Below are 18577 nucleotides of genomic sequence, written 5' to 3'. Positions count from 1 at the left end.
TATCTTAAAAAAAATAAAATTAACTTAACCTTTTAAAAATCAAATATATCTTTATAAATCTATATGCTTTGATGTAAATATAGTAGCGGAGTCAAAGAAAATTTTCAAATGTAATATAATATATAAATAGTGAAATAAAAAAAATATATAATTTTGCTCTAAACCAACTCTTAAAAATTTTAGTTTTGACCTAAACTAACTCAAAAGTCTCAGTTTAGAACCAAAAATATCAGGTTTGTCAAAACATATCAGTTTTACCCAAACTAACTCCTAAAAATATAAAAAATTTTGATCAGACCCTGCTCAACTAGCCAAACTTGCTAGGCCTTGGGCCTTGGCTCCGCCCTTGATCTCAAAGACACATGTTAAAAAATTGATGTAAAAAAAACTTTAAATTTGTGCGTTTAACTTTAATCATTAATTTTTTTTATAATGTAAATATTTTGTATTATTATTAAACAGAAAATCTTTATTCTCCTAAATAAATTAATATTAATAAATGAGCTAAAATAATGAAAAGAAATCCTAAGTTTGTGCTCTTTATTACCATAGTGAGGTCCACATGATAAAGACTCCAACCTCCCATCATTATTCAATTCGGTGACTAATGCCAGGTGTCCATGTGAATTCTCTTTACACCTTCACAAAATTCACTTCTTAATAAAATCAAATAAAAAATTCCCTCACTAAGATCCAAATTACATAACATAACATACTATATATATAAAATAAAAAGATCCAAAATTATTATCATTATTATGTTGTGATTTTGCTCTATTCTCTTCTTCTTCTTCTTCTACATTACTTCATTCACATTCTGATTCTTCATAAGGGTCATAACGGTCATTTTCTAGATCCGAGGTTAAGCTCCTCTTCCTATTACTATGGAGCTTGGCTTCCTTTGCAGAGGAACAACAACAACAACAACACTTGTTGTTTTTCTTTCCTTGTTCATTTGTTTCATTCATGTCTCTTCATCTTCTTTGTACTCGGTGAGTTTATTCATTCTCTCTTGTAATCCAAGTTTCAATTTTTTTGTTACTGGAAAGTTTTATTTTTTTTATTTGGGTTTTTCCTTTTTCTAGTTTTGGTGTAACAGTAATAAACTATACCGTTATGTTTTTTATTTCAATTTTAGTAATTTTATTTTGGAATTTTTTTTATGTATGTTTGTTAATTAATTTCTGTGATACTGAAAGCTCATTTTTTTAATTTGTTTATTTTTTTGTAAGTTGGTTTTTTTTTATTATTATCAGAAATCTTTTGAGTTGCATAGTAAATTTTATTTTAGAAGAAATTATTAATTGAAGTTTGTATGATCAAAATTTGTGTTTTTTGGGGTTTAGGTTTTTTTTATTAAAAATGATGTTAGTGTTTAATTTTTTTTTTTATTGATGTTGAACATATTGAATTTGACAGCTTGAAAATAGGCACGCAAAGGTATAATGAATTTAGTTGGGTTAGCTAAGGTTGGCTAAATTTGTGTAACTAATTTTTTTTTTTTGTCAAGTAGCTAGTGGCTAGAAAATTCATCTTAAAGGTGAATAAGTGGAGTGTCCCGGGTTCGGGTTCGAACCCGGGCTTCTGCACATATAGTGTAATGTCCCTACCAACTGAGTTAAGCTCACGGGGACATTTGTGTAACTAATTTAACAGACTATTAATTGTAGATCACATGGTTTTGGACACTCTTTTTACTTATTTTGGTGTGGTGGTTGAGGTTTTTTGTTGTTATTTATTAGCAAATTTTAATTAATGAAAATGATTTGGTAAATTATTATTTCTGTTAGGATTGTGTAATAAAATTGTGTATGATCGGTCCGCGTCTGGTAGGGACATTGCAATAAACAGATGTCGGGGTTCAAACTCGGGATTCTCCAATTATTCAGTTTAAGGGGTGAAATTTTGGCCATTAGGCTGCTTGGCCAAAAAAAAATGGTGTGATGGAAGGCTTTCTTATGATAGTGAAAAAATTTCATAATGCTTGGCTGGTTTTTGGTCCTTGTGTGGGAATCAATATTGTACTTTGCTCTTGGAAAACTTCTTTCATAATTAAGTTTTTAATAGGGTGGATTTATTGCGCTTTTTCCCCTCATAGTCATAGTTATATTGCCTTGTAAAAGTCACTTAATTATTGTTTGGATAAACATAATTAAGCTCTTATCATATAAGTGCTTATATATAAGTTATTTTATTAGTAAATATAAATTAAAGTCAAGCTGTTTTTATATAAGCTATAAGCTGTTATCGTTGGCTATCTTGGAGAGTTTATGGAAATAAGGTGAAAACAGGTTATGGACATGTCATAACTCATAAGCTATTTCTATAAGCTCTTCCAAATAGTCTAAAAAGCACTTATGTTAGTAGATAAGTTCAAATAAGTCAATCCAAGCAGGCTCAATATCTATTTATTACAATCCATAACATCATCATGATTCATGTTCATGCTGTTCAATTCCTAGTTTTTTTTATTGGCGCTTTTACATCTCGTTATGTTTTTTGTTTATTGGCTTCCGGTTCCTTATAACTTTTAGCTTGCTTCATGTAGGAATTGAATCCTATAAAACCTAGACACTCACGCCTTCTCAGGAGCGCTGTGCAGCGTGAAACTGTAAGAGTTAATTGAGCAGTGAATGCTTTCTTTGAATGCCTTTTATTTTGGTTTATGTTAGTAGTGGTTGTTCATTTTATTATATATTATAATTTTTTAATATTTTTCTCCTTGTGAAGCCAACATCACAACTTTCTGAAATATGGACGCCTCTAGAAACCCAAGGCTGGAAACCTTGCGATGAGTCCATAAATAAGCCAAGTGAGTGAAAGTAATATCATTTACTTTATTTTGTTTTACTTTTGAGAACATGTGGTGTTTGGTTATGTACATTGCTTCATTTAATCTTATTTTGACCGAACTTGAATCGAAGCAGCATTACCAGAGAAGTCTGAAGGATACATCCAGGTTTTTCTTGATGGAGGTCTGAACCAGCAAAGGATGGGGGTATGTATTTAAAAGCCTTTCAATTAGATCTAACTTTTCTTTCGTGTATGCGAAAGATTTATAATTTGTATTCGGTGTTTAATTATTTTTTTAGATATGTGATGCAGTTGCTGTTGCAAAGATACTGAATGCAACTCTTGTGATCCCATACCTGGAATTAAATCCTGTGTGGAAGGATTCAAGGTAATGGCAGAAACTAATATTACAATTTGTTGCATTATTTTGTTCGTTGGATTGTGTGCGATATAATGTACTAATCGCGGTCGTTTATGTTTCATTGCAGCTCATTCGAAGATATATTTGATGTGGATCATTTCATTGATGTATTGAAGAATGATGTTTCTATAGTTAAAGAGCTTCCTGAAGAGTACTCGTGGAGTTCAAGAGAGTACTATGCGTTGGCTATTCGAGATACCAGAATCAAGGTTGCACCTGTACATGCAACAGCCAACTGGTATATTGAGAATGTTTTGCCTGTCCTACAAAGGTTGGTGATTACCTGAATCTGTTACATTAAATGCTAGTACATGCTTTAGCATTTATGTATTGCTATCAAATACAGAACCTGTGCTGAACATTTTTCTGAAGATTATTACTTCTTTGTTCTTTAAATGATTTTTTATTGGTTTTAAATGAAGATATGACCGATTAAGGTGTATATTACCTGGATGCCATCATTTTTTATTCTCTTTGAATTATCAAATTTTAATTTCTTGGTGCGTTCTGTTTGATGCAGTTATGGTATTGCTGCAATCTCTCCATTTTCTCACCGCCTGAGTTTTGACAACTTGCCTATGGATATCCAACACCTGCGCTGTAAAGTCAACTTTCAAGCTTTAGTCTTTGTTCCCCATATCAGAGCACTTGGAGATGCCCTTGTCAACCGCCTTCGCAATCCTCAACACACTACTGAAGAAATGGGCTCCAACTACCTTCAAGAGGTCACAGATGCAGATGATAATAAAAATGCAGGGAAATTCGTTGTTCTGCACCTTCGATTTGATAAGGTATTTCTCGGGGAAAAAAATCCATTTATTATCATCATCATCATATATAACTTGTGTTTCTTGTTTCTCTTATTTTGATGATGCAACTATCTGTACATTATGAGATTGCTTGTTGCATCTATTTGGCAGACCATGTATAAATAATACAGCATGTATATGAACACGAACAACCTACATATTAGTGTCGTCTCAATATGTAAATTGGCACATTCATGAATCAGAATTATTTTTAGATCATGATATAGCATGTAAGATATTAATGGAAATTACACCGGTGGGGGTGGGATTATTTGCTTCACATCTTCATTATTCCTTTCGTTTTGTTCAATATGCACTCTTCGCCCTATTGTTACATGCATTTGGCTGTAAATTGAGTAAGTTTGTGTAATGTTGTATGGCAGGATATGGCAGCCCATTCAGCATGTGATTTTGGCGGTGGGAAAGCTGAAAAATTGGCCCTTGCCAAGTATAGACAGGTCATTTGGCAGGGAAGGGTTCTTAATTCCCAATTCACTGATGAAGAGTTGAGGAGTCAGGGCCGTTGCCCAATGACTCCCGAGGAGGTTGGGTTGTTGCTAGCAGCTTTAGGATTTGACAACAGCACTCGTTTATATCTTGCCTCTCATAAGGTATCATGTTATTGCGTAGTTTGACACAGTAGAGACTCACTCATTTTAAATCATCGGTGGTTGTTTTAAAATGATTATGTTTCTCTAAAATATCTTCCCTATTCCAGGTCTATGGTGGAGGAGCCAGGATTGCTACTTTGAAAGAATTGTTTCCTCTGATGGAAGACAAAAAGAGCCTTACTTCGCCTTTTGAGCGTACTCTGATAAAGGGGAAAGCTTCTCTATTAGCCGCACTTGACTACTATATTAGTATGCATAGTGACATCTTCATTTCGGCTTCCCCAGGAAATATGCACAATGCATTGGTGAGTTCTCCCCTAGCTACACCTTAACCTTATAGATGACTCTAATGCATTGCCAATATTAGTAATACTAAGTAGTTATAATAATGACGAATTAACCATCTTTAGGTCAGTAAATTTGAATGTTCATAGTCATTATGAGATGCCTTTGGCCAGGCAAAAAAATTCCTGTCATCAAGGGACATTAATGAGTTTGTCATTTAACAATTACTATCTCCATAGACCATAGCTAAAAATATACTAAGATTCTTGAGAATTCTTTTGTTCTTTTTTCTAGGATCCACTTTCAATTTTCAACTGCATTAATTAATTCTTTACTAACAACGTACCCCTAACTATTTTACCTCTTTTTAACATACTAATTCTAAATATTACTGTCAACTTTGTTAATTTTTGTGATTTAGTCAACGAAGTCTTATATTAAAAGACAGAAGTTAATGAAAATAAATGCTTATGAAGTACAACAAGGTTGTTTAACAGTTGAATTGAATTAATGATAATAAATGCTTTGTTGATGATAGGTTGGACACAGAAGTTACTTGAACCTAAAGACTATAAGGCCAAACATGCAATTGATGGGTCAACTTTTCTTGAATAAAACCATGGAGTGGTCAGAGTTTGAGCATGCAGTGGTTGAAGGTCATGAAACTAGACAAGGTCAACTCAGGCTTAGAAAGCCTAAACAATCCATATACACATATCCTGCTCCTGATTGCATGTGCCAAGCTTAATAGATTGCTTATAGATTAGTAGCCACTATATTTTACTATAGTTCTCAGTGTCTTATTATTTGAGATTTGCATATGATTAATAAAAACATTATATCACTAATCCTATTCATGAGGGGTTTGTCCATGATGTTCTTGGTAAGAGTGCTTGATATAATAGTATAGTATAGTAGTAGTTGTCTTGTGTGAGAGATGTATGTATGAGATGATGGCATTCTTAGCAGGAGCAATACTATTTTTAATTCAATAACAGGAGCCATATTATTGTTTATCATTCTTTCATTTTTATGGTTTTTAATTGCTTGAATCAAGTTATAAGGTAGTTTTCACAAGTGTGATGTGTTTACTATAGACCGGTTACTGGGGTAAATGGTATCTTAAATTCATAATAATTATTCAAAAGATAATTTAAAATAAAATACATTGGTCTGATCTCTATAACTTTTATGATAATTTTTTTTTACTAAAGAAAATGTTTATATTTTGGTTTATGTTTCTTGTGTTTTTTAACCAGAAAAATATAAGGTCATCTGAATCAAGAAATGAATAGGGGTAAACACAAACCCAACAATAGACAACCAAAAGTATTATTGAATAAAAATAAAAATAAAGATAGAAATAGAATCTGGAATAAGATACTTACCACCAAACAAATCCACTAGAAGACAGACTATAATTGATCAATCTATCAGAACAAGAATGAGAATAAATAAAGATCATCTGATGAGTTGGAGCCAAGGCACCACATTTGTATTAGAAGACTTGAATAACCAACTGAGAATCACATTCTAATCAGAGTTCATGACAACCTCTGTTAAAATCACTTTCAATAGCTTGTATTGCTCCAGTGAGGATATTCCAAGACATTTTCTAGCTGCACCGTTGTGTTACATTTAATCATAGGAAGCTAAGAAAATCTTTAAAGATCCTGAACACACATCTACTGGAAATAGCATTCTGCCTGAGAAATCAGTTGTTATATTATGGAGAAATAATTTGAATTGTAAAGACTCAGTCGAACATATAATTAATTTGTTTGTTATATTCGTTCTTCAAATTCGCATCATATAAATGTATTTATGTGATATAATCAAAATTAAGCCATATTCGTGCAATTTGCCTTAATAAGCGATATATAATAAAAAAAGACCGGCCATCGAAAAATTATGAAAGAGTACTTGTAAAGAAAGTTTTTATATTTCATGACAAATTAGTGTCATGTTATTAAAAAACAAGGGAGATCATGCTTATTTTATTCTTTTTTCTCATTCCTCATCATGGGTTATCTTCTGGTAAGATAAATCCATGGGTAGTCAATTGACACAATATATGCATTGCTGAAACAGCAAAAATAGTGAATTAATATTACAATATAGCTCAAGACCTTTGAGGGGTGTGTGAATTACATGAAGTGATAATATATACAGCTTCTGATGGATGGGAATGTGGTTCAAACTATCAGTAGTGTGTGCTTAAAAGTGCTGATAACTAAATATTCATCTATGAGCAACTACCATTACTTCACATTCCCATCTGAAGCCTTTGGAGAACCATTTCCACCCTGGTGTGAAGCCATTTCCTTTGCCTCTTGAGTTGCCACAGGGTCAATCCCCTCATCAATAGGAAGTGTCCTCTTTGATCCCTCCAATGCAACACCCAGTACTATATTCTCTTCAAGAATAGGCCTGGATGCAGCAGGTTTCCTTTCTCCTTGCTGTTTTGTTTGTGTATTTCCACTGCCTTTGTCAGTGTTGTTTGTTGATGAGGACACTAGATTGTCAGAGTCGAGGTTCGGTTTGATGTTTTTAATGGTTTGACCCTTGGATTGTTTGACATGGATGTCCTTCTGGGTTGAGTTATCTACTTCGGAACCAGGTACTTTTGGGGTAGAATTAGAAGACATGGTTGGCACCTCCACATTTACCTTGTTTACATTTGATTTGAGTGGCTTGTTTTCACCCATTTCAGAATCGGGTTTAGAGTTTCCATTTGCATCAGAGTTAGATGCCATGACTTTGGCATCCACCTCAGATTCAGCTTGCGTTCCTCTAACCTTGGTATCTGGTGCTCCTATTGGTCCAACCTTGTCGTCTGTCTTGGTATCAAGTTTGGTTTTCACAGCTGTTTTGTTATCTTGATCAACAGTTGCACGTGCTGCTCGACTTTTCGTTTTATCATCTGCACTGTTCTTGTAAGGTGATTCGATCACTAATAATGGACGGTTAGATACTGTTCCAGCACCATTGAATGTGGAATCTGCGTACGGTATGTTGTCCAAGTCAGCATCACTATATATTTTCTGTATGGTACGAACTGGTGTTGCAAGCCGGGCCCGGTGATGGCTGATAACTCTAAGAAGATCCAATAGTATAGTTTCCTGTTTTTAAAATCCAATAGATGGGAAAATCAGCTTAATCCTTGAGCAATATAAACTGCTGCTGACCAGAACTAGAATCATACTTGGAGTATCATGTCAAGCCAACAAACAAGAACAAGTTTCTAGAACAATATAAACTGGTAAGCAACAGTTAGGAAAAATTAGCCACATCATCATAACAATTAATAGAAACTGCTACTAGATAATTCATCATTGTTTACTTCTTTGGTTTTACATTATTTAAGAAGATTTCAAGCATCTAATTTGGAGTTGAAACTCAACTCCCTACATATAGCAGCCAAATTAATCATATCTTAAATCCCTAAGTTCAAATGCAAATCAATAGCCAATATTGAATGAACATAGAGGACTGCTAGAAACACACTCTAACAATCACTCTCTAATTGGGTGAAACTCACGTGGGTCTCATCACTTTATGTGGGACCTATTTCCAAAGTGAAGTGAGAGAGACCCACAAATGATTTCAACCAATTAGATAGTGATTTTTTTTGTTGACAAAATTAGATAGTGATTGTTAGAGTGTTGAAAAGAGTGTGTTTCCTAGCACTCCTCTTGAACATATAATAAATGTAAATTTGGGTCAGAATCCCCTGACCTCGAACCATCAAAACCCAAATTGCATGCATATGATTGTAATTTCAATGATTAAATTTTCCATCAATGGTTATAACTCATTCAAAGGAGCCAAATCCAAGCTACAAATATGAAGCTAGCCATCTTCCACTGTAAATTCCATCTTCCACTGTAAATTCCATCTTCTACTGATATACTATGTGGCTATAAAATAGAATATGCAAGCAAGATGCAACACTAAAAGAGTTGATTGCAAGGTTCAACATAGTGGCACGCGGAAGGGCCCATCGCCTGATTATTCATGAGTTTCTATTCAAATATATTTTGTAGGAATTCTCAAAAGTTCTTCAACAGTTTCTACTTGTTTTATCTGATTAATCACTGTTTATAAGTAGTTTCCAACAGTTCTTCAATTAACATTTGCAAGTTATCAGAGATATGACTGTGTGAGGGAAGTATCATAAAAAGTGGCATATTCCATATAAATAAGAGGTATTCTTACCTTAACACACAAATATTCTTCAAAATGTGAGGTCTTGACAAAACAAGAAATGAGAATCTGTGAAAATCAGAAGAAATATATTATGTTATATATATAAATACATAAGTATCACAAGATAGCACACTGATAATGATATGACTAATAGTTTGATTTGATCATGATCATGATCAATAAATGTTCCAAGCTGTCAAATGCATGCAAACAAATTTGATTGAGAGAACAAAAAAAGAAGGAACAGGTGCAACTTTTGAGTTGTAAATCTACACAAGTGCAGACAGAACATATACTTTGTTAGAAACCCAGCAAACAGACAAGAAATGGAATAAAGGAGACTGTTTATTATATTGATGAAATGGAATGTCCACAGAATTGGGGAAAATAGCCCTAATACTCCCCAGTGCGTAGCTCCTATAGGAAGCTCAGTGCTTCCTATTCATAACTAACTTGCAGAAATTCCAAGGTACCCTCTCAACCCTCATCCTACACTCCTTCTAACCAGGAAGATGGTTACAGTCTCAACAAACTCTCCACATCACACTTTTACTGCATTTCACCCTGTTTTCCTCTTTTACCCCTCCTAGAGTAAACTCTCCATATGATGGGCTTATGTGATCCAATGTGAACTAAAGGCCCAATCTGGTCAGTGCTAACATAATTAAGGCGGGCTAAAGTTTATTCAAGCTCCCTCATTCAAGTTCCTTTACTTAAACAAGGCTTTAGACACTAAACTGTACAAATTATCAATTTACCTGGCTTAAGTATGCATAATTTTGTTTTTATGTTTTATAGATGAAAATGTTGAATCTACCCTATTTTGGAAGCGATTACAGTATCAACAAAAATACTCTTAAGTATTTAACCACGAAATTTATGATGTAACCTCAAATGGAACTAAAATTAAACTAAGTATAAAGCATTACACGTGGAAGAAAGCCAAAGTTCCAAAGAGAGGTCAATTGCTGACTAATGAAATCTAGGGATATATTATTCAAAACATAAATACTGAAAGCACTCAAGTCGAAAGGTAAGCAGCAGATTAATTACACACATGATTCTGTCCTTATCTGAAAGAGCTACCTCAATCTAATAAACAAGAGATTTTTCGTCTGTTGTTTATGGCACAACCATGTACTGTGGCTAAAAATTTCTAGAAAGAGGAATAAGGAATTATTCTCATTTAAGATCCCAGTCATTTAGCACAAAATCATTAATTGCAAGATACAATAACGGTCTAACCAGTTCATACATACCATAAGAGCCTGATTTTCAGGGTTTATATTGTCAAGAAATACTCTCCTGTGCAACCTCTGCTGCTCAACTTGAGGATTTTTGGCTAATACTTTCCGCATGTCAGCAACAATGATCTGCAGAAGCATTAAACCATTTGTCATGGGGAAAAATATCATAAAACACACAATATTGGTGAAAAGCGAATTCAATATAAACAACAAAGTTATTTCTTACATTAATCTTATTTACATCCAAATGACTAATGGCTAGGTGGGTTTTGATTCTCCAATGTGTTTTTTGAGTGAGGTTCCGCACAACATTCACCGTAAATTTGTGGTTTGGAATGTGTACAGCTTCACGGTCTTCGCCTCGTATAATTGTTGGAGACCACCAGCCAACATGCTGCATAGCAGGAAAACACATATGCCTTATTGAGAGATCTCAAAATCACTACACCATATTGTATAATTTCTCTGTTAAATTATTATTTAAACAGAACATGATACATGTTTAATATATAATTCTCACATTCAATAGTTAAAAGGGGCAACTTAACACACCTCAACAGTGCCAGAAACCTCATATCCTTCAATCTTCGTTTGAATCCATTCATTTACCACAAAAGGCCGAGTTGCATGAATCATCGCGCTTGAAAGGAAGTTTGTAAATATCTAAACAGATAATATTCAATGTTAATAAGTTCCACAATATCATAACTGCCACTAAAACAGTGAAAGACAAGAGAGTGGGGAAGATTATAAGCAACGATAAATCAGAAACCTCACGACCAGCAAGAGTCAACAAAACTGTCCCAAAACCTCCTGCTGTAACCCATTTCTGGGTAGAGAAGCCTAGCAATTCCATAAACAATGAAAAGGCAGCAATCCATACTGCAGAATAAACAGCTTTGCCTGCAAATTGGAATCCCATCTGACAAAAACAGAGCATTCATTATACATTTGAAATTGAACCAGAACTAACAATCAAGCGATTAATTGAAAGCCAGGTTTTTACAATTATTATCTTCAATGCACAGTAGTTGCTAAGCTACTAGCCTTCTATAAAGATATCTCATCTAAACACATATGCAGCCACAATGAATTACTTTAGCTCCTATACGTGGAGCTGGGAGCTGTCATGTATTATATTCAAGTCCTTCCAGTTCTACATGCTTTTCTTTCTGAGTTAAAATTAATCTAGTGAATTCCTAATAGTCACTATCTGTAATATATATTGATAGGGAGAAATGGTAAATCTAGAAACCGAAACAAATACCCACTGTTACTTCATCTGGTCTTGATTATAAGAAAAAATACCTAAGGTCAAGTTAACTGAAATTAAATTTCTTAATGTAACAAAAAAAGTAATAGTATATTCTGAACTGCCGTTTTATGAGAACTTGTTCCATGGAATAAAAATGATACTAAAAAATAAAATATATATTAATTGAATGGAATTTCAGGAATGACATCATTAAATGTGGTGAAATTAGTTGCGATTTGCATATATTTACATAGAGAAAAGGTACCAACATTTCTTGTGTCGCTTGTATCTGCATTCTCTGTTACAAATTTCTGTGCTTGTTGAATTACACTGCATAAGAGTAGAACACAATTAGTTTATGAAGCAAGACTTTATAAGCACTGCAAATTGGATCCAAAGAACTGAGAGGAAAGTTCTCAAGCATGCTACAATAATGATGTGTCTTGAAAACAGTCAGAAAAATTGTTCATTAAAGCAAAAAAAAGCTGTTGAGCAAAAAATATGACGATGTCACAACTTGTGAAAATAATAGAAAATCAGTCGAGTCTTCTCATGAAAAGGGAAAATCCCAAATAGCTTAATTAACTACGAGTATTCGAGTACCACTAAGTGACCAAATGATTCTACAATTTCAAGAGATACTCTGAAAGAGGTAAGGAAATAGGCACACCTTGATAAACAATAGGCAAAAGCCACTACAGTCGACAATGATTTAACGAAACTCAGAAGTCGTTCCTTAACAGCCTGGCTAGTTTCTGTAGGTAGAATTACTGGCTCAAATGCTCTGCAATTAGCAAACAATTTAGCATGTGAATAATCAGAAAATGATATAATTCACTCATCATCATATAAAGTTATTATTTTGTAATAGTGAAACCTGCAAATAAGTATGGCTCCAGTCCATAACAGTAATGGTCGAAGATATGAAGTAACTATGTAATGAGTGGTACTTTTTTTCCAGCTATTATCACTCTTCTGCAGAATACAGTGTATACTATTAGACTTACATGTCAAAAGCATTGAATCTGGTAGTACAAAACTGAATAATAGAACAATTGCTAAAACCTGAAAAAATAGTTTCCTTGTCTGAAACATTAATGGACCAACACCCCATACTGCAAAAATGATAATGCCAACAGCAGGAATCAACTTTACAACGACTGGACTATTTTGTAACACATTACAGCACCTGCAGAAAAATATGTTAGTGTATATCAATAAAAAAAAAGAGCACTTAAATTTGTACGCTTGATGGCTGCAAAATCACAAAATTCACCTTGTTAGCACTGTAGTAGCCACCTTAACGGCAGGAATGTGTTGGCCTGGCACTAAGAAACAATGACATTTAAAAGAGCGGGATCTGCAAGACAATCTATTTGTTGACCTGTTTATATGACGGAGGTGTTGGAGACCCCTATAGTCATGTTTCATGAACTGCAATGGAAGATTGTCTAACAGTCACTTTCTAGTAATGCAATATCTTTTGAAAAGGCATTACCTATTCATCTAATCATTAATATTAATACTACATACATTATCAATATTCAACCATCATTAAATACAGGCATATAATTAGCACATTAACATTATTGCTTGACAAATTGTCAATGACAATATTAAGGATACTAGCAGAATGCTGAACGTTTCATTCATCGCTATGAAATTTTATGCTAGTGACGGGATACTGAATCTTGGAATCCTGTTCAACCCAATCGTTGGGCGCTCAAGACTCATTATCCCATCAGCTACACATAATACCCTTTATTGATAGGTGTATCATGGATCACATCTAATAGCTAAAAGATTAGCTAAGACAAATAAATGACGAAAAACAAATATAGCGTATAATCAAAATCAAACAGTACCAAGAAGTCCAAGGTTCAAACCCTTAAAAGTTAAAACACTAACATAACTAACATTTGTCTATTGAATAAAAAAAGTACTAAGAAGTCAGTAATTCGAAAAAAAATGATCAGTTGCATGCCAAGTTACAGTTTCACAACAAAACCACAAATATTTTGGAACACCAATTACACGTTGAATAAAAAGTAAGCAACCTGACCAAATCTCAAAGTTTTTAAGAACGTACCGAAACTGGATATGAAGGACATGCATTGAACAACTGTAACTTGCATCTCCCCTTTACCCTCTGTAAACCATAAAGTGGTAAAAAAAGTGAGAAATATGCAAAACCAAACCCTGCACAAAGAATGTGGAACTGAAGATAGTTCTAGTACCATATCTTTATTGGAGCTCAGGTTCCTGCAAAGTCCCAATCCATGAGACAGTTGCAGGGAACCAGGAAGAGCCATTATTGTATCAAGATAAATTGCCACGTAATATTGCAGACTTTGAATACAATTCGACTCAGCAGTCTACACTCTATAGAGATATTCTGTTGCAGATAGACTTTAACAATCTTTCAACACAGTTTCCTGCAGCAAAACTGATATTAATCACGCAAAGCATCCGAAAGGTTAAGGATTTCAAACATGTAAACTTCACTCAGCCTTAATTCAACACACAAAACAGTAACTCCAAAAGATCTTAAACTAGCTCTTGATGGATCGCGAGTTCACAACACGGAATAGAAACCTAAATAAATCTAGTATTGTCAAATAGCACTATTTAGTGTAGCGAAATTTGAACCAACAGATATTGTTCTGCAATACACTAATTAGTACAAAGTGTTGTCAAATAACAATTATAACCTTGTGGCAGCCCTATAACACTCAGCAAGCGGGTAAACCGATGATGACTAGTCAAAACTTAGGCCGATCGTCATAACATAGCGGAATTTGAACAAACTGTTATTTTACGCAATCTTCAATCAACAACACTGAAAATTTTCTAATTGTCTCTAACATTTGGGGGGCACATACATACATACATACATTAAAATTCTTATACAACTAAAAAACTTAACTTAACCTCAAAATTGAACAATTTGATTTGATGACTTAAACATTAAAATTAGGTTATAGCAGAGAAGCATATGAATTGAATGAAACAGCGAATATGTAAATTTAAGGTAAAATTGCAATAAAATAATTGAAATTCGGTAAAGTTTATAGAATTGATTAATTACCTGTGATGAAGATGAAGAAGAAAAAGAAGACTCTAAATATTTCAAAGAGTTTCTAACCTCAACAATGGATTTTTCGTCTATCTGCTTCTACGAGGCGAAATGCAAATGCAAAAAGCATAGAACAACAAAAAAACATAATAATCTTTTTCTTTTTATTTTTATTTTTATTTATTTAAAGTAATTATTATTATAATAATTATAAAATAATAAATTGAAAATTATTATTATTATTATTATTAGTTGTGGACCCGACCGAAAGTGTTTCATTTGTGCGCCAGAATATCCATATTGTTGTGTTGTGTTGTGTCAGCCATGGATTTGATTTCCACGCGTCTTCTTCAAACATTCACGTTTCTGAACTGTCTTCTACACCAATTATTTTTTCCACATATTTTTCTTATGCCAAACTATTGTTTTTCTTTTGAGAATAGGTTAATACAAACGATCATTATCATGATTTTTTTTACAATAATAAAATTAATTCATTTTATTTATTAAATAGGGTTCAGGAATACATTAGTTATGGAATACGCCGCTCTTGCTAAGTGGTGAGCAATGTTATTCGTTTGTCGCTTAACAAACTTGATCTCAAAATTTGAAGCTAGCAATAATATTGGCCAACTTGCCTAGATGAGATAACCTCTACAACAATTTTTGAATCAAGTCTCAGGTTCGATTCTTTCTTGTGTTAGTTTGAGTTGGCTAATTTAGTTTTTTTTAAAAACAAAATTTGAATCACTTTCAAATATGATACGAAAAAACCCTTTGGTCATTGCTTCTTCTAGTGTCATTGCTTCTCTTTCCAATGTGCTCAATCTTCCTTGAATGAAATTAGTTCCTGCAACTGCAAGTATAAAACACATTCGGTGATCACAAAGGCACCATCCCCATCCTGTAACTCCATTATCATATGTTAGAAGTATTTTATTTTAAGCTAAGTTCATTTGAAAGTTGGATGAATCAACATTGTTATTATTTTGTAAGAAAAATTTATACAAGAAACAAAAGAATCCATAAAAATAGAGAATTTAATTTGAAATTAGCTAACCAATAAGTAACCATAAATGAAGGATAAAATGATTATAATTTGTAAGACGTTGATTTGTATGGGCTACTTCTATAAATCACTTAGGGATGAAGAATATTTGTTGATTATAAAAGAAACTCAAAATTGCATTGAAACACAAAAAAATAATACACAATCTAAAACAAAATAAATTCCATATTATACATTCTAATGAAATTATCATACTTACAACTATCTACATCTACATGACCTTTTTGCTAATATAATCTATACACATTCAATTCTTATTGTTGAGTTCCTTAGATGATGATGACTAAATCAGAGAAATAGATTTATTTAACCTTGTAGGAGAATGTACTATCATATTCTCTTTTACAAACAATCCATCATCATTTTTAAAATTCGTTTCTCCTACACAATCTTTCTCAAAAGATTGAACCGAATTTCTCCACACATCAGCGAGATTAGTATCTGCAGCTGCGTAATCACTCATTTTATCACCTAATTCCATAACAAAACCCAACAAAGTTTCCTTTTCTAGTGATAATCTTGCACCATTTTCAAGCAAACTTTCATTCTCCATCTTGATTTTTTGAAGCAAAACATCTGAGCCTCTTAGCTTATTCTCCATTTGATCATTCAACTCCTTTATTCTTAACTGTTTGGAATCTATTTTCATTTCAATATCCAATGCAAGTTGTTTCAATTGATTCAAATTCTCTTCTTGCAATTTTAGTTTATCCTCCATGTCATTAATATCATCCTCAAGTTCTTCCATCATCAATTTCTTCTCTTCAAATTCAATAATAGCTAAAGCCTCAGCTTCTGATAACTTATCACAAATTTCTTGTACTAGAATAATTTCAGCATGTTTCTCATCTAATTGTGAATTAAAAGGTATCAATGAAGTAGTGAATTTCTTTTCCAATGAAGTAACATGTTGCATGAGTTCATTTGTTGCCATATTTTTTCTCTTTATATGATTCTCTCTCTCAAACTCTCTTCTAAATGGTTCTTGTTCATAAGTTTTTGTTTCCCTTGCTTTTAGTTCATGCTCCAATACAAAAACATGTAGTTGCAAATAATCTATTTCATTTTCTTTTGCTTCTAACTTATTATCCAAGCTATCTTTCTCTTGCTTGAGGCTTTCACTAAAATCTACTTGTGTAAGTAGTGATTTTTCAAGTGCTTTTCGTATTACACGATTTTCTTCGAGATCATTCCTCAAACTTTCGACCACCGATTTCCACATTTGTAATTCGAACTCTATTTCACTTATTTCATATGTTTCCCCATCCAATTCAATGTTTGGTTTTTCTAAACCACCATAGACTCCCCTATGTTGTTCTTTCAAATCAATTTTGGTTCGACACTTTGTCGATTCTTCAAGCATTACCTTGTGGTAATTGCGTTCATTATTCACCGATTGTTGTACTTCATTGTATTCATAAATCCCTTCTTTTAAGACTAGTAACATCACATACATCTCCTCATTCAACAACATCAGCTCAATATTAGAAGAATCAGAACATTCCAACTCCGTTTCGAGCTTTTCTATTGTTGTAGCTTTAGTTTCTAATGCATACCGATAGTTTTCGATATTTTCTGACATTTGTTCTAGCTTAAAACTCCAGCCAGCTTGCCTAGTTTGAAAAATCGAGACACACTCTTTGTGAGTTTGTTCCAAACCTCTAAGATTTGATCGCAACGTCGAAAGAGAATATGAAGCTTTCGCTTCGTGAGATTCCTGAAATTCTCTTAAAGACTTCCTTAATTGATGATTTTCTTGCTCTAACTCCTCATTTGAGTATTTCAATGCATGTGTAAGATCGTCAACATCTTCGTCTTTCTGAGAATTTACAAATTCAATTTGTAATTTCAAGTCTAAAACTTCAACTTCCAAAGACTTTCTCTGGCTTTCTTCATGTGCAAGTAATTGTTTACACATTTGTAATTGATATTGTAGATCTTGTGATATTATAACTTGAGAATCTAACTTTGATTTCAATAAGAAAATTTCATCAAGCAATGTAAATTTTTCCAACTCACATTCCTTTGTACATGGCTTAAACTGTTTTAACCGATTATTAGTTCGTTGTTGCTCTCTGCGCTCCACCAGACTCAAATTTGAGTTGTGATATTCATGTAATTGCTCTGGGTAAGTGAATTCATGCGCTTTTTCGTGCAATTCTTGTTCAAGCTTCTCAACTTTGGAAAGAGCTTCTTCTATTATATTGACTTTTGCATCATGAGAACTTTTCAAGTTCTTAAATGAACTTGTCTTGCCTCTAAGTTCTACTTTGAGTGTTTCAATTTCATTTTTAGCTTCATCTAGCTCTTCATATACATTATTCATTGTTTTCTCTTTTACAAATGTGACATTCAATAAACCTTTTTATTACCTGTGCATAAAAAATAGACAAAGAGATTGAATAAATCCTAAAAGTACCAAATATTAGATGTTATGAAACATAATTTTAAGTAATTAAATTTGAGGATATATTACACAAATTTCATCATTTGAAAAATATTAGTGGCAAACTATATATTATCAATAACATGTGTGAAAGATATTCTCATCTAAATAACTTTTCAATGCACATCTAAATTGCATTAGTTATATATTGATACTTGATTGATTTGGCATAAGCTTATGGGAAGGTAACAAAGTTTATCATAAATAAATATACTAGTAATTACAATAATCATCAATGCTACATAAATCTTTCATTATAGGGCAAACATGTATATTAAATCTTCATAATCCACTTTTAGGGTTGATTGATTCAAACTTATCATAATGTTTGTCGGGTAACATCACCTAAAAAAATA

General features: G+C 33.0%; 3 protein-coding genes across 7 annotated transcripts; 1 reads left to right on the top strand and 2 right to left on the bottom strand.

The window, feature by feature from the left end:
- Window positions 1–640: 640 nt before the first annotated feature.
- Window positions 641–5938, top strand: LOC123903860 (O-fucosyltransferase 39-like). Of its 4 annotated transcripts, none has more exons than XM_045953530.1 (10): window positions 641–992; window positions 2549–2611; window positions 2731–2812; window positions 2928–2998; window positions 3093–3181; window positions 3282–3485; window positions 3735–4005; window positions 4407–4634; window positions 4742–4939; window positions 5458–5938. In XM_045953530.1, exons 1-10 carry the CDS (start codon window positions 885–887, stop codon window positions 5665–5667), a joined length of 1524 nt encoding a protein of 507 aa, XP_045809486.1. In that variant the 5' UTR covers window positions 641–884; the 3' UTR covers window positions 5668–5938. The 4 variants fall into 4 exon arrangements, with proteins under 4 accessions (XP_045809486.1, XP_045809484.1, XP_045809488.1 ...); XM_045953528.1 differs by having other exon boundaries at window positions 753–992; window positions 2925–2998; XM_045953532.1 differs by lacking the exon at window positions 641–992 and adding an exon at window positions 1889–2021.
- A 973-nt stretch (window positions 5939–6911) lies between these two features.
- On the bottom strand, window positions 6912–14872 carry LOC123903859 (mechanosensitive ion channel protein 2, chloroplastic-like). 2 transcript variants are annotated; one of them, XM_045953526.1, is made up of 14 exons: window positions 14719–14872; window positions 13868–14065; window positions 13720–13779; window positions 12907–13064; window positions 12696–12819; window positions 12508–12605; window positions 12301–12414; window positions 11900–11960; window positions 11148–11297; window positions 10928–11038; window positions 10602–10769; window positions 10388–10501; window positions 9138–9194; window positions 6912–8041 (listed from the first exon to the last, which is right to left on the bottom strand). In XM_045953526.1, the coding sequence occupies exons 2-14, from the start codon at window positions 13940–13942 to the stop codon at window positions 7181–7183; spliced, it is 2151 nt and encodes a 716-aa protein (XP_045809482.1). In that variant the 5' UTR covers window positions 13943–14065; window positions 14719–14872; the 3' UTR covers window positions 6912–7180. The 2 variants fall into 2 exon arrangements, with proteins under 2 accessions (XP_045809482.1, XP_045809483.1); XM_045953527.1 differs by having other exon boundaries at window positions 14776–14861.
- Window positions 14873–16058: 1186 nt separating this feature from the next.
- On the bottom strand, window positions 16059–18101 carry LOC123904327 (uncharacterized protein At4g38062-like). Its single transcript, XM_045954003.1, has one exon. It carries the CDS (start codon window positions 18099–18101, stop codon window positions 16059–16061), a length of 2043 nt encoding a protein of 680 aa, XP_045809959.1.
- Between the last annotated feature and the right edge of the window lie 476 nt (window positions 18102–18577).

The sequence above is a fragment of the Trifolium pratense genome, linkage group LG2, assembly GCF_020283565.1.
Source record: "Trifolium pratense cultivar HEN17-A07 linkage group LG2, ARS_RC_1.1, whole genome shotgun sequence".
Taxonomy (NCBI): Eukaryota; Viridiplantae; Streptophyta; class Magnoliopsida; order Fabales; family Fabaceae; genus Trifolium; species Trifolium pratense.
The sequence above is the reverse complement of the archived record's forward strand: the minus strand, read 5'-3'. Positions and strand labels throughout refer to the sequence as shown.